This window comes from Microcebus murinus, chromosome X (genome assembly GCF_040939455.1).
Source record: "Microcebus murinus isolate Inina chromosome X, M.murinus_Inina_mat1.0, whole genome shotgun sequence".
In the NCBI taxonomy this organism is placed as follows: domain Eukaryota; kingdom Metazoa; phylum Chordata; class Mammalia; order Primates; family Cheirogaleidae; genus Microcebus; species Microcebus murinus.
In genome coordinates this window covers 90,465,697-90,482,978 of record NC_134136.1, presented here as the reverse complement: position 1 = coordinate 90,482,978, position 17,282 = coordinate 90,465,697, and the positions used below count along the sequence as shown (strand labels likewise).

At 37.0% G+C, this 17,282-nt stretch overlaps 1 protein-coding gene across 1 annotated transcript in view; it reads right to left on the bottom strand.

Annotated features, from left to right (window-relative positions):
* GLRA2 (glycine receptor alpha 2) overlaps positions 1-17,282 on the bottom strand; it is a 193,856-nt gene that overhangs the window by 36,147 nt on the left and 140,427 nt on the right. The window contains exon 8 of the mRNA XM_012784787.3: positions 16,792-16,941. Within this exon, the coding sequence (XP_012640241.1) occupies positions 16,792-16,941 (150 nt within the window). The remainder of the gene's footprint in view (positions 1-16,791; positions 16,942-17,282) is intronic.

Genomic DNA, 17,282 nt, shown 5'->3' with positions numbered 1-17,282 from the left:
AACTATAGTCTGGCCCTCCAACGGTCTGAGGGACAGTGAACTGGCTCCCTGTTTAAAAAGTTTGAGGACCCCTGCTCTAGGGCCCCATGTTCCCAGCACTTTGTGAGACCCAACTCTTTATGATACAGTGAAAGCACCATGTTGTTTCTTGCATCTGAGCACTATGCAGTAGAGAAGATGCTCTGTCCTCAGTCACCACCAAATCATGCACTTAAACCTTTTGCATAGCACACAACATTTTACATTGAAATCATTTGCCTGTGAGCCTGCCTAACCTAGCAGACAAAACACAATGCAAAAAGGAGACAAGTTGAGAGAAGTTTTCCTTCTCATTTAAAACTCGAACTCCCTTCAAAAAAGTTGTAGATCAAAATTCCCTTAGAAGGTCTATGTGCAAATATAGAACTTCAATTAAATTTGATAAATATAGAAATATAATCATTGAAGTTAAAAGCCTGAGGTAACTGTTTTATTGCAAATAAATAAGTAAATAAATGTGCTGCCTGCTGTATTTTATTGCTTGCATTTATTTCACTTATGTGTAAAATGTTCTTTTATGCTCATCTTCTCTTTACATTATTTCCATTTCCCTATCTCCCTTGTCTCACTGGGAGCATTACATGAGCTATACTTTTATCTTGTCCATTCATCCATCCTGTCTGACAAAACCCTCACCTTGGATCCAGGGTTGGCTTCATGGGCATGCAACCTGTGCAGACATACAAAGTATCATGCTCAGAGGGGTCCTAGGCTTCGTTTAATGCTCCACTCTTGCCATCTTGAAATTCTTGATAATTTTTGAACCAGAGGTCCCACATTTTCATTTCAGTTTCTCCTACCTGGATCGATTCTGGAAACCAACATCTTATTCCAGGCTCAGCTGAACCTCCATTTCTCCACTGAACCTGCTGTTGTTGAGGTTACCAACGTCCTCTGAGTTTATAAAATCCATGGCTGCTTCTTAGCTTTTACCTTATTTGAACTCTGCATCTTTAAACACTATGGACTTTCTTCCTGAATAACTTTCTTTTTTTCTGGCTTCTGAGTGATTACACACTTATGGTTTTCTTCTGACCTCTTTGAGTGTTCCTTCTTTGTCTCCCTCATAGGTTCCTTTCCCCCTGCCTATCTCTGCTATGCTGGTGCTCACAGGGCTTTGTCCTTAGCCCTCTTCCCTTCTCTGCTCCTTCCTGTCCCTTCCCAACCTTTTCCATCTCCTATTCTCTGTATACTCCTCCTGGACAATCTCACTCACATCCATAGCTTTAACCTCCATCTATATCCTAATGACTCCCAACCTGTCTGTCCAACCCAGTCCTTTTTCTTGAGTGCTGGATGCCTCATGTGCCTTTCCACGTCCATGTCTCAAATTTTAATTTATCTCACACTGAACTTAATACTTCCCCTCTCCCTGCCACCAACCCAATCTTCGTCTTATAATACTACAATCCTCCTCTTGATAAAGCCATACTTCTAGAAGTGGTCTTAGACTTCTGCCTTTTTGCATTTCATATATTTAATTAGTACATGTCCTATTGATTTTACTTTTTTATTTTTCTAAAAATCATTTAATTTCTTGCTACCTTTAAGGCCCTCATCATCCCTGGTGTTGATTACAAGGAAAACCTTCTATTGTTCTCCTGCTTCCAGTTCTACTCTGTTTGAAACATTCTCCAGAATGCTTCTCCAGAGCACTAGATTGATCTTTCCATAGTGCCAATCTGACTATGCCATCCCCCTATTTAAAAAATCTTAATGTCTCCCCATTGCCTTCAGGGGGAAGTCCAACCTTCTTAGCACAGTGCAGGGCCTTTCCTTGCCTGGCCCCTGCTCAGCTCTCCAGCCTCCTGTTTTGATACTCATATCTCAAGGATCCCAGGTATTGGCTTGGAGAATGTCTTACTTGGCTTTTTCCAGAAGACTCTGAGACAGGGATATGAATACAAGTAGTTTATTTGAAAGGTGATCTCAGGAAGCACTAGTAGTGGAATGGAGAAGTGATCCAAGGAAAGTAAAGACATTAATTCAGGGTGCATTGGTAAACGGGTTTCACTGCGGGCAACTGGGGCTCGGTCCCACTGAAAATCACTAGGAACTAGTATAAAACATGCCTCAGAGGGACAAGGAAATTAGGATATTTATCCCCAGCCCCTTGCTATTATTAGAGAGGGCTGTTCCTGGACTGTTAAGTCCTCCATGTTTCTAACCTGCTTCACAAAACCTGAGCATGCTGCTGGGACCTGAGGAAGACAAGCTACCTCTCTCCACATCAAGGCAGAGTGGAGCTTGTAGGAAGCCCATCAGAGTATATGGAAACATTGAGTGCCATGGGGATATGAGTAGGGCATTGACAATGGGTGGGGCCACACAGGGCCCCTCCAGTGTGGTTTCATAGCGCTTGTATAGCCACCATCATGATGCATGACATATGTACACAGAAAATGTATCTTTTCTTTTCTTTTTAGCATGTCGGCAAGAAAATGTGTCTTCTTATTCTGTCTTCCCCTGGACTGTGGGCATCCCTAGGACAGAGTATATTGGAATTTGTGGATGGCTTATAGTATGTGTGCAATCCATTTACCTGGAATATATGAATGAATGAATGAATGAATGAATGAATGAATGAAATAGTCTGAAGGGATGAGACTGAGGGTAAGGAAAAGAAAAAAATATGAAGAGTAGAAAATCAGAGAGATAGAAACATATGATCCAGTAGGAAGGAAGGTAGTAAAGAAAATGGAGCTAATGGGAATTGGCCTGAAATGAAAGTAAGAATTAGGGAGAAACTAAAAAGACAGGGATTTCATTTGCAAGGTTGCTTCTGCAAATTGCTTTATTTGCATCTTGCCAAAGAGAATTCCATATTGCAAGCCCTAAGATAACAGTCTGTTATAATACCTAACAAAATGAAACATGTGTAGAAGAAAATACCTTAAAAATACTTCAAGTCTCTATGTTCCTGACAAGTACCAGTTCTATACTCTGGTGATGTGGGGAATTACAAAGTTCCATGACATTTATTTATTCTTGATGGCTTTCACAATTAAGTTTAAATTCCTAATCCATGCAGATCTGTTAAAGGTTCATCTAAACTCCTTGACCTTTAAGATAAAAACAAACAAACAAACAAACAAACAAAAAATCCCAAAACACGCCTTCTACCTCCCTGGGGAAGTAGTTACAAACTTTTCAACATTGTGCTTTCTAAGGAAGCAGTTGTTGCCTTAATTAATGATCTATGAAATCTTCTTTAAACACCTTGTGGGATATGGAAAATTGGTAAATGATAAAAGAGAACACACACCATTTTACTGTATTCTTCTTGAAAGGAAAAGAAATAAGAACTATGATTATGGAGTTTCCTTTCCAAGGACAAGGAAAAAAGAGATCTGTATGGATTTTGTGTCTAAACATGTTTTTTTACAAAGTACCTTATTCTCTGTGAATCTTTCAATGGCTAATTTCCTGGAATGGAATCAAACACTGGGGTTAATGTCTTTGATATGACTATGAACACATTAATAGCAAAGGTATGAAGTATAAGTATAGCATTGCTATTACTGAAAGGCATTTTAGGGGTTCTCAGGACCATCATCTGTCACCTGGAAATTGTTAGAAAAGCAAAATCATGGGCTCTGTTCTGACCTACTGAATCAGAATTGCTCTAGGTCTCCAGGTGATTTTGATGCATACCATAGTTTGAGAAGGACTGGTTTGAAGCGGGATGGTCAAGGTATGGTCTGTACATTAGTGCCAATCTGTGAATCGTTTGTTGTGGTCTGCATCTAGACAACTGTGCTTATTATGAGTTATTCTCAATTCCTGTGCTTACTGCTATTCTAAGTAGGGAGATTTCTTATATGCATTCTCCCAGTTTTAGTAACGAACCGAATTTAAAAGTTCCCAATTGATTTCTTCTAGAGTGGATGAAACCACTATTCTCCTTGTTTAACGCTGAACCCCTACCTTCCCTTTCTCTTTTATACTAAATATCGTTGTGTATACCTGTTGAACCACACATGTTCAAGTGTTAATCCTAAAAATAAACTTTCATTATGACTCTTCACACCACTGATCATTTCCTAAATTGGTGTGATAAAGAACTTAATTTTTTCCTACCCACAAACAAGCCTCTCCATCTCACAGAACCTATATTAATTCAAAGTCTGAACCTAATATTCTCCAGATATGGGCCATGCCTTACTTCATGCATCATAAATGTGTTTTCTTAGAGTATGTGTTGTGTGGATCTTTACTTAGTAAATAAAATTAGTCAGATGGAGCTTTCCTTCATACTCAATTGAGTATATATTTGGATAAAGAAATCAAATTTCAAAGATAGGCTGCTGGATAGAATTTTCCTTTTTCTAACATAAGGGAAAGACAACCAGCCATCATCCAATGGGCCCCACTTTTGTATGAATCTTTCAGGCGTTCACTTTGAAGTCAGCGGAACTGAAAGGGCTCTCCTGTCTTAGTAAACAAATAGTGTTTGCAGGGGAGGCACAATTTGCATATAAGAAACAGAAAACAATTTAGACTGCTACATATTGAGAAATATATCCTGACAATGTTCTAACCAGGGTTTTCTCTACTGCAACACTATCTACATTATGGCTAGGCAATTCTTTCCTCCTGTCCTGTAGATTGAAGGAGGTTTGGTAGCATTCCTAGTTTCTACCTACTAGAAGCCAATAGCTCTGCTCCCCTAGGTTGACTCCCTCGTCTTCAGACACTGCCAAATGTCCCCTATGGGCAAAATTGTCCCAGGTTGCGGACCATTGCTCTAAGCCTTTTGAGAGGAAATAGTGAGACACCTTAAGTAGGATTCTCAAAGGTTGACTCTGCTCTAATTATACTTCAATGACTTCTTCACTTAGGTTTGTTTGTTGATTAGACTTAGTGGTGGTGACATCTGCATTCCAACAGGCTTCTTTGAAAGTCAGTTTACATTCTACTTGGGTTTGAAGGTTCTTAATGGGTTCTCTACATTCAAAGTCCCATATACTTAAGACCTAATTTAGCCACATCCAGTATTAATGAAAGATAAATGTAAGAGTTTAGCTTCCTCCTAATTATTTCCACTTCTCTCATGTTTAGGCACTGCAGAGTAAAAGCACAAACTCATTATTTTGTTCCTATAATTATAAAAAATAGCTGTATAGAGGCCACATCTTGCTGTGCAATCTAATTTCCCTTTGTGGAAAAAAGATAAGAGGAGTAAAAATGGAGAAGGGCATGTAGGCAGGCTATTGCAGCTAGTCTAAGATACTTGATGGCTTCACTGCTGAATTCTACCAAACATTTAAAGAAGAACTGACACCAATTCTTCTCAAATGATTCCAAGAAATTGAACGGGAGGGAATTCTTCCAAACTCATTTGTTGAGGCCAGCATTACCCTGATACCAAAACCAGACAAGAACCAAAAAAAGGGAAACTATAGGCTTGATGAATAAATCCTCAACAAAATACTATCAAGCTGAATTCAGCAGCATATTAAAAAGATGATTTACCATGATCAAGTGCGATTTACCTCAAGGATGCAAAGATGGTTCAACATACGCACATCAATTATAGTGACACATCACATTAACATAATCAAGGACAAAACACACATGATAATTTTAATAGATCCAGAAAACATTTGATAAAATTCAATATCACTTCATGACAAAAACTCAACAAATTAGGTATAGAAGGAACATACCTCAACACAATAGAGGTCATATATAATAAACCCACAGCAAACATACTGAATGGGGAAAAACTGAAAGCCTTTCCTCTAAGAACTGGAACAAGACAGGCAGGATGCCCATATTTACCACTTCTATTCAACTGTCCTAGCCAGAGCAATTAGGCAAGAGAAATAAATAAAGGCCATCCAAATTGGAAAGGAGAAAGTCAAATTGTCCCTGTTTGCAGGTGACATAATCTTATATATATAAAACTCTAAAACTCCACCACAAAACTATTAGGACTAATAAACAAATTCAGTAAAGATGCAGGATACAGGCCGGGCGCGGTGGCTCATGCCTGTAATCCTAGCACTCTGGGAGGCTGAGGCGGACAGATTGCTCGAGGTCAGGAGTTCAAAACCAGCCTGAGCGAGAGCGAGACCCCGTCTCTACTGTAAATAGAAATAAATTAATTGGCCAACTAATATATATATAGAAAAAATTAGCTGGGCATGGTGGCACATGCCTATAGTCCCAGCTACTTGGGAGGCTGAGGCAGGAGGATTGCTTGAGCCCAGGAGTTTGAGGTTGCTGTGAGCTAGGCTGATGCCACGACACTCACTCTAGCCTGGGCAACAAAGTGAGACTCTGTCTCAAAAGAAAAAAAAAAAGATGCAGGATACAAAATCAACATGCAAAAATCAGTAGCATTCTATAAGCTAATAGCAAACTGTCTAAAAAAGAAATAAAGAAAACAATCCCATTTATAGCTACAAAAAATAAAATGCCTAGGAATAAATTTAATCAAGGAAGCCAAATATCTCTATAATAAAAACTATAAAATATTGGTGAAAGAAATTGAAGACAACACAAATAAATGGAAAGATATCCCATGTTCATGGATTGAAAGAATTGATATTGTTAAAATGTCCATACAACCCAAAGCAATCTACAAACTCAATGCAATCCCTATCAAAATACCAATGACATTCTTCACAGAAACAAAAGATAATCTTAAAATTCATATAAGACCACAAAAGACCCTGAATAACCAAACCAGTAGTTACCAAAAAGAAAAAAGCTGGAGGCATCACACTGACTTCAAAATTTGCTACAAAGCAATAGTAACCAAAATAGCACATAGACCAATAGAAAAGATTAGAGAACGCAGAAATAAATTTATGCATTTACAGCCAGTTGATTTTCAACAAAGGTGCCAAGAAAACACATTGGAGAAAGGATAATCTCTTTAGTAAATGGTGCTAGGAAAACTGGATATTCACATGCAAAAGAACGAAACTAGATCCCTATCTCTGACTACATACAAAAATCAACTCAAAATCTATTAAAGACTTAAAGCTAAGAACTGAAACCATGAAACTACTAGAAGAAAACATAGAGGGAATGCTTCATAATATTAGTTTGGGCAGTGTTTTTTGGATAAGACCTTAAAAGCACAGGCGGCAAAAGCAAAATCAGACAAATGGGATTATATCAAACTAAAAAGCTTCTTTACAGCAAAGGAAACAATCAATAGAGAAAAGAGACAACCTACAGAATAGGAGAAAATACTTGCAAACTATGCACTTGACAAGGGGTTAATATCCAAAATGTATAAGAGATTCAAACAACTCAATTACAAGAACACAAATAATTTGATTTAAAAAATGGACAAAAGACCCAAATAGATATTTTTCAAAAGAAGATATACAAATGGCCAACAGGTATATGAAAAATGCTCTATGTCACTCATCAGGGAAATGCAAATCAAAACCAGAGATATTACCTCACCCCAGTTAGAATGGCCATTATCAAAAAGAAAAAAAAATAACAAATGCTAACGAGGATGTAGAAAAAAGGGAACTCTGATACACTGTTAGAGGGAATGTAAATTAGTACAGCCATTATGGTTACAGTATCAAGCTTCCTCAAAAAATTAAAAATAGAACTACCACATGACCCAGCAATCCCACTAGTGGGTATATATTCAAAGGAAAGTAAATCAGTATGTTTAAGAGATATCTGCACTCCCATGTTCATTGCAGCACTATTCACAACAGCCAAAATATGAAATTAATTTACATGCCCATCAACAGATGAATGGATTAAGAAATGTGGTATATATACATAATTAAATACTATGTAGCTGTAAAAAACGAATGAAATTCTGTCATTTACAACTACATGGATGCACTTGGAGGATGTTATGTTAAGTGAAATAAGCCAGGCATAGAAGGGCAAATGCTGCATGATCTTTCTCATATGTGGAATCTAAAAAATTTGATCTCATAGGGGTAGAGAGTAGAATAGTGGTTACCAGAGACTGGAGAAGGTGGGGGAGAGAGGGAGATGGGGAGAGGTTAGTTATTGGGTTCTATATTACAATTAGGAGGAATAAGTTCTGGAGTTCTATTTTACAGTAGGGTGAATATAGTTAACAATAATTTGTATTTCAAAATAGCTAGAAAAGAGGACTTTGAATGTTCTCATCACAAAAAAAATGGCAAATGTTTGAGATGATAGATATGCTAATCACTCAGATTTAATTATTACACAATGTATACATATATCAAAACCTTACATTGTATCACATAAACATGTACAACTATTATGTGTCAATTAAAAATGAAACATGACAAAAATAAATATAAGGAAGCTTGTAATTAGGTGTCCTAAATGCTGTAACCATGTTCTCAAGCAGCCACAATTTCTCTTTAGTGGCTGAAAATAAAGAAACCAGGGCTATCTGGGTAACTGGAAACATCTAAAATCAGGCATAATTCCAGAAGTAAGGTGTGGTGCAGCCCAATATAAAAAAGAGTGAGAGATAAATGTAGATGAGGCTTTAAATTTCTGGTAGGAAAGTTGTCATAACCTCATATGGTGTGCATTCTACTTATTGGAGCTGAGGAGATAACATAAAAATAGGATTTTATCACATAGACCTGAGGCATCAGCTTCTAATAGACTGGGGTTGGTCAGTTCTGTAAGGGAAGATCTCTGGGTGATTGTTTCTTAGAAACTCTGCTCTGACAAAATCAACAGTGGCTGCTTTGTGAAAAGTAGGAAAGATAAAGCAAATACACCCTGTTGCAAATTGGCCCATCCTTGAAAGTGACCTCATTTCATAACTTAATTGTTCAGTAAACACTGGGCATTCTTCCCATGCACGTAAATGTAATCTCAGGTGTTCTCTCAATAAATACCTTCCTTGAGTAAATCTTAATGCCATTGTCCTTTTTGGGAAATGATCTGCTCTTCGTTGTCTTTATGCCTTCTAAAGAATCAACTTGTATCATGTTCCAGAGGTCAGCTTCCCAGTGAGAAACTAAAGAGATGATATTTTGCATTGGAAATATTGAACATTTAAAAATGATAATTAAAAAAATTTAACTCAGACCACAACCAATTAGAGTCTGTGAAAATTAATTAGTAGTTCATCACCAGCTGGGCCTTAACTAGGGGAAGGCAAGTGAGACCTCCAGTGCAAAATTTAAGGGGGTATCAACAACTCCAGTACTCAAGATAAATGATATTTTAGTGCAATATTTAAAAACATTATTAATGAAAAAAATCCATACTGAGCAAATATCAAAATTTTAAATGAAAACAGGATCCAATTCTATATTTGTATGACTCACCTCACTTGCCTCACTCTAAATCTGGCCCTGACAACCAGAATTAAAATAAAACAAAATAGAAAATATTAGAGTGTATTAGAAATGTATGTTTCAAATGTGTGTGTGGTACTAGATCATAATATAAGATGTAAATTGTAAATTCTCAGCATTAGGGTGCACAATGATTAAGGTTGGGGACTCTGGGGCCAAACTGCCTGTTTGTGTGGCTTTGGGCATTTTACTTAACCTCTCTTTACTTTAGTTTCCTCATTTGTAAAATGAGATAAGACACTACCTTCTATTATTATTGTTCTTTTATTGTATTATTGTTCTTCAACTATTATTGTTAGGATACCCACTTAATTTATCCAAACAATGACAAATTTGATAGCAGAAAGTGCCACTAGCAGGCATTACAACTCTAAAATGTTCATTATTGTAAAATAAAAAAGTATTATCAAACAATAAAACAGATAAAATAGATATATATCATGCAAAAACATGACAAAACCACTCAATCATGAGCAGTCAGATGCTCAAGAGTAAGACTGCTCAGCCTCTATATCTTTTTTCTTTCATGTTCACGAAACCTATGATTTTCCATGTTTTCCACCCACCCTGCCAAGTGGTGGCCTGCTGGTTTCATGGATTTTGCATGCCATACCATGGACGAAGGCTGGTATCGCATGTGGCCAGTAGGGGCAGCAGTGACCCATCAATGCCAGAGACCAAAAGAAAGAATCATCTGTTCCCAATCTCTGGTGACTGGGTGCACTTCATTTTATTAGCAAGCTCCCTGCAAGCTATCCTGGAAAGGGAGTGTTAGTTATGACACAGCATCTGAAAAATGTCAAGAAAAGCCTGGATAGTGATGTTTTTTTTTTTTTTAGATGTCGGCTGGGTGCAGTGGCTCACTCCTGTAATTCTAGCACTCTGGGAGGCCGAGACAGCAGGATCTCTTGAGGTCAGAAGTTTGAGACCAGCCTGAACAAGAGTGAGACCCCATCTATACAAAAATATAAATAAAATTTAAAAAAATTTTTAAAAAATAGCCAGATGTGGTGGTGAACTTCTGTAGTCCCAGCTACATAGGAGGCTGAGGCAGGAGGATTACCTGAGCCCAGGAGTTTGAGGTTGCAATGAGCTATGATGATGCCATTGTACTCTAGCTAGGGTGACAGAGTGAGATCCTGTCTCAAAAAAAAAACAACATATACATACATATCTATATTTAGATTTCACCACATGTTAAAGTGAGAACTTGTTCACTGCATGTGCATACTCCCGATATATTTTATAGAAAACACACCAGTGGTTGTAATTGCCAACTGGCATCTCTAAGACATCTCCATTTAACCTCACGGGTCCTTCTTGTTCCCCATTGCCTGCTCAAACCATGTCTCTTTCCTCCTTCCTCAAACCCAGCTGCTTTGGTGCCTCTGAAGTTCAGGTCATTAGACTTCACCACTGATTTTACTTACCACAGCTGTAATCCAACTCTTCTATTATCCACAGTCCCTTATTAGTTGATGACTTTAGCACTTATTTCCCTGTCAACCCAGTACTTGCTAATGTCACTTTTCCTGGGGCGTCTTCAGCATACATATAGATACTCAACTTCATTCTAGGCCTTCCAATTCCTGGACTGCCTTGTGCTCAATAATTTTTCCTCCATTCAGCCTTAGTTATGTATGCATATGGTCATAGCCTTGTCTTTGTCTTTACTTCTTGTGAAATGTTAATTTTGAGTCTCTCTCTCTCTCTCTTTCTTCCCTGTCCTTCCAGCTCACTTACTTTGCTATTCTTATTTCAGCATTTCATTTACCTAGGTGAAATGGCAAATCCATGAACAATGTCTCTTTCATGTTCTCCCCTCTCTATCCACCTTAAATTTTCTGGCTCATCACGGTAACCATTCCCTTGCAAGCACCTTTAACTCCATTTCCCTCTCTCCCTTCCTCCCTTCCATTTTCTCTACCTCCAACTCCTCTATCATCTTCTACTTGTCTTCCATCCACTTTTCTAATCACCTGGCAAAACTTTAATTATCGTTAAATTCAAGTTCCTGTACCCGGAACTGAGTCTGGAAAATTTCTTGGGGTAAACACATATCTTCTGATTGTTCACACTTTAATTCATAACTACAGATCTTATATGGGCACTCTTGCTGTCTCTGCCTCAGCATTCTGTCCCATTTCTCTTCTTGGAATAGTAGCTTTTTCACTCTCCCAAACTTATATTTAATACTTGTTCCTTCTTCCTCAAACCTTCTACATTCCTTCTTTCTATCACACTCTCAGCTGATAACCAGCCTCACAATTCATGGACATAATGAAAGCTATTAGTTAGTAGCTCCTACATCTTACCATCATCAGACCTACCAATTGACTAGCAACCATGGTCATTCTCCCATTGTGATTGTACAGTGATGAAGCACACAGATTCTAGAGACATAGTATCTCACTTCAGAGTCTGCTATGTTACTTCCTGGCTCATGAGCATGGGCAATTTATTTAACCTCTCTGTGCTTTAGTATCTTCATCAATGAATTGGTAATAATATAAGTCATTATTAAAATGGATAAAATGTTTGTCCCTATGTAAGGCCAACCCTAACCTTTGCTGTGGATTTTATTTTTTCTCACCTTCTCAAGACAATTTGTTCTTGAAATTATGCCCTCGTTTCACTGCAGTGTGAATATCTTCCTTTTCATGAGAATATTTCCTTTGTTAAACATGTTATTTTGTCTTCCATTTTGGGAAAAAAATCCTCCTATGAACACACATTTTCTTCCATACTATCTTATATGTTCCCTGCACAACAAAGGCAATTACAATTGATATCTAAAGTCTGCCACCACTTCCTTTTTTCCTTTTACTGCTTAACCCACTCCAGATAGGCTTTCTAAATGATGGAGTGTTCCATTCTCAAAGCTTTTGTATTTCCATTCTCTCAATGGGTGATCTCACCTAGTTTTGTGGATTTAAATTTGTGGATTTAAAACCTAGTTTTGTGGATTTATCTGTTTTCTGGTCACTCCCAAATATATATTTCCAGATTTTTTCTCTTTCTTGATCATGTATATCTATTTAATTGCTTGCCCACTCTAATGGGATGTCTAATAGGCATCTAAACTTAACAGCATCAAAATATGTCTCTTGAGTTCCACCCCAAATTTGCTTCTTTTGCAATAGTCTCTATCTTAATATATGGTAAAACTACCCACCCAGTTACTTAAGCCAAAAATCAGAGTCATATTCAATTTCTTTCTTTTCCTCACCTCTTCACATCAAATACATCAGCATGACCTATACCAATAGGTATAGCTCCAAAGCATAACCACTAGAATTTAAGTTTCATCAAAAAATTGCATTTTGTCTATCCTACTAATGTATTCTAAGGATCTAGATAGTGTCTGGCACATATTAGGAAGCAAATAAATATTTATGGAATGAATGAATCCTGAACATGACCACATCACTTTATTCTCATAGTCTAAGCTACCAACATCTCACACCAATTTCTACAATAGCCTCCTAACAAATCTGCTCTTGCTACTTATGACCCCATGGCTATCCACCTAGTAGCCTATTTTCTATGTTGAAACTAACCAGTGAATTCTAATTAGTTAGAATAAAATGCAATCCTTTCTACTAGCCTGCAAAATACTATATGAACCTGAAATTACCTATTTCTCCAACCTCATTTCCTACTTCTTTGTCTCTCCCATTCTCTACTGTATTCTCAGAATTCCCTGGTTTAGCATAGTATATGCTCAATAAATGTTTGTTGAATTAATAATTATGTATATTCATTGTGTGTGAGTGGTCTGATGATGCCAGGGAGTGAGAGTGTATAGAAATTTGTTCTATCCTACCTCTCTTTCCTTGAAAGCTAAATTCTCAAGTAATCTGTACTTGCTTTCTCCACATCCTCACCTACTATTATTTAATCCTTAAACTACTACATTCTGTTTTTTTCCCAAACACTGAACTGAAATTATTTATGGCAAGGTAATTAATAAACTCAATGGACCATTCTTCTATTTCATTAATTTTTGCTCTTTGAGTTTTTTATAGTTTCCCCCCCCTTCTATACTCTTTGGATTCAAATTATTATTCTTCATTCCATCTTCATGAGATAGATGCTTAGATAATTGATTTTCAGCCTTCCATCTTTCTAAAATATGTATTTGAAGTATGTATTTTTTTACTAAGCATGCTTTGGCTCAGTTCATATAATTGGCATATATAATTTATCTTTCAATTCAAAATATTTTCTAACTTTCATTATAAATTCTTTTTTTTTTTTTTTTTTTTTTTTTTTTTTTTTTTTTTGAGACAGAGTCTCGCTTTGTTGTCCAGGCTAGAGTGAGTGCCGTGGCGTCAGCCTAGCTCACAGCAACCTCAAACTCCTGGGCTCGAGTGATCCTACTGCCTCAGCCTCCCAGGTAGCTGGGACTACAGGCATGCGCCACCATGCCCGGCTAATTTTTTATATATATATCAGTTGGCCAATTAATTTCTTTCTATTTTTTATAGTAGAGACGGGGTCTCACTCTTGCTCAGGCTGGTTTTGAACTCCTGACCTTGAGCAATCCGCCCGCCTCGGCCTCCCAAGAGCTAGGATTACAGGCGTGAGCCACAGCGCCCGGCCATAAATTCTTTTTTGACTCCTGAATTATTTTAGAAATATGTTATTTTCTAATTTATGGAGATTTTTCTAGTTATCTTTTTATTGTTGATTTTTAAACAGATAACATACTCTGTATGATTTCAGTTCTTTGATATTTGTTTTGACTTTATGCTCTAGCTCATGGTAAACTCATTGAAATGTTTTTTCTGCATTTGAAAATACTTGCTACACTTGTGGGTGCAATGAGTTTGTTAATTATGTTGTTAAATGTTTTATAACCTTACTGATCTTTTTGTCTGCTTTTTTTCCCTAGGTTACTAAAACCTAGGAGTAGTAACTCTTTTTTTTACTCACTTATTAAAAGAGGTGTGTTAAAATCTCACTGTGAGTGTGGGTTCTTCTCTTTCTTCTTATCTATCAGTTTAATTTTTGTATATTCTGAGGCCATGTTATTAGTTGTATACTTATCTGTAATTATAATATCCTCCTATTGAAGCAATCCTTTTCATTATGAGATATCTCTATTTCTAGTAATAATTTTTGTCTCAACATCTACTTTCTTTAATATTAATAGAGCTAAACTGGCTTTATTTGGTTAGTGTTTGCATGTATATCTTTATCCACAGTTAATTTTAATCTTTTTGTATCCTTATAGGTATGTCTATTGCAGTCAGGGTAGAGTTGAGTTTTATTTAATTTTTTATTTCATTTGACAATATTTTTAATAGAAATATTTAGTCTAATTTCTTTTATTATATTTACTGATACAATTGGGTTTAATCTACTACTTTTCAATTTGCTTTCTCTTTATCTGTCTTGTTCTGCATTCTCTTTTTTAGATTGATTTAGTCTTTTTATTATTCCATATTTTTCCCTCTGTTCATTCATTAGTTATACTGTTTTTAAACTAGTCTTTAATATCTGTTATTCTGTAATTCCAGACATTGATCATAAATCACAGAACTTATTTCCACATATCCCAAATATAGCCTAAGAATCATTCACACAGCATTCCAAAAAGCCCTACCAATTATTCAAGATTGGAAAACAAAATGAAACTCATTTTCCATCTCTAGTCTAGGAGAATATGCAGTCAGTAAGCCAGGAGAATGTTTCTTAAATTTATCTCATCATAAAAATTACCTAGAGTGCTTGGTAAGAGTACAGATTGTGTTTCACCCCAAACCTTGTGAATCAGTGTCTACCCAGGGGTTCACTGAGAATTAGTATGTTGCATAAGGGTACCAGGTGAGTCTTATTATAATAAGTTAAGTTTGGGGAATCCTGGACAATATTACAGCACCTAAAAGGGGTTGTTGAATGTTTTAAACCATCCACTGACTAATAGGTAGTTGCAACATTAACTCTGTACTGTTTATGTGCTAAAATACTATCACAATCTAATAATATTTCCTGAGTGGCACAAGTGACCCTAAAGTTGTGCCACTGTGTGCTGAACTTCTGTGGATGAAGTTGAAGAAATGGTTAAAACCAACAGGGAGGCAGGGAGGAGAAAATTGAGAAAGGCTCAATACTAAAAGGTAATGTACAGTAAAGAAGATATTTGTTTGGTTTTTTTTAGGCTGTGGCAGAACAAAATGTTCCTGAGAGGTAGCAATGAATATGCGACAGGCCAGCTTTCAGGATATTTCTCTCTTATAGCCCAGAGTATATATGGGGACCTTTTGGTAGATGCAGTCAGGACTCAGCTGATACAGATATAAACTCCTCAATGTAAGCAATGTCTAACTTACAGTAAACATTCTACTTTACATCTTGATATTTGGAAGCATTAATATTGACAGTAAACATCTTTATTTTTGCTCCAGCACAGTCGCACATAACTATGACTTAAAAATCTCTCTACTGTGCATAAAATTTTAACTTCAGTTCTTTAGCAATATTATTACAGGTGGTAACATTCTCCACATCAAAGAGCATATTTCTCTCCCAGAGTTTGAAAAGGAAAACAGAAGCAAGCTGTCTGGTATTCTATATGAGACTGGGTTATAAATTAGAATAGTGCATTCCAAACATGTCTACATACTGGAATTGCCTGGGGAGCGCAGAAATACTGATGCCTATGCTTCATCCCAAGATTGGGATTTCACTGATGTGAGGTGTGGCCAAGACTTGTAAGTCTTGAAAAATCTCCAGATGATTCTAATGTGTAGGCAACCAAGGAACTGGAGATCTTGAGCTATGTAGTTCAAACCTCAAGCCTCTGGACAGTGTAAAGCTTAGGTTTATGCATTAAAGTTTAAGCCAAGAAAATGACATCTGTCTTATTGGATTAATCAAGTTGCAGTCTACGTGGGTAAGGCATTATTTACATAAAGTCAGAGCAACTGATGAAAAAAAAGTCAAATCAGTTATGTGCACACTCAAAGTCACACACACACACACACACACACACACACACACACACACACACATTATCAGTATTCAAAACAACCAGGATTTTAAAGTAACTTTGTCAAATTGAGTATATATCTCCAATTAGGGCTGCCAGGTAAAATGCAGAGAATTCAGTTAAATTTGAATTTGGGATAAACAACAATTTTTAGTATGTCTCCAATGTTGCATGGGACATACACTAAAAATTAAGTGTTGTTTATCTGAAATTAAATTTAACTGCATGCCTTGTATTTTTATTTGCTAAATGTGACAATTCTGCCTTAATTTTAAAGGACTAACCTGAGCAGTAGTAATTCAATGTACTAGGACAAATCAGGACAAAAATTACCCTTAGGTTCTTGCTCATTGTGTATGCTTCTGTTTTCTCAATTACATTGCCTAGTTAACCACCTCAAGCTCTCAAGATCTACGTGACTTTGTCTGCACTGAGGGCCAAGTGTACCTTATTCTGCCTCTTCTGTCTTCTCCGGAGGCGCAAGAACTCCTTGTGTTGCCTGGAGACAAAGTTCACTGCTGCATATTCCAGTAAGGCAGCAAACACAAACAGAAGGCACACCGCCATCCAGATATCAATCGCTTTGACGTAGGACACCTGAGAGAGAGAGAGAGAGAGAGAGAGAGAGAGAGAGAGAGAGAGAGAGAGAGAGAGAGAGAGAGAGAGAGAGAGAGAGAGACCATGAAAGCTTGCCGGGAAACCAGATTTTTAATGGTGTGAGCAGCAAAATAACCCCATTTTCTTGCTCAAGGATTTTCTAGCCCTTTCTTAAGAAAGTGCTTAAACAATGCATGGATTTTACTTTGAAGATTCTGGACAGAGTGCTGAAAGTCCCACACCCACCCTTGTTCCATTTCTCTCACTATAGCCCACCTGCTCAAGTAGCTTTATTCCTGAGACTGGCTCCAAAGGTGACTTCAAGAATTCCCTTAATAAGA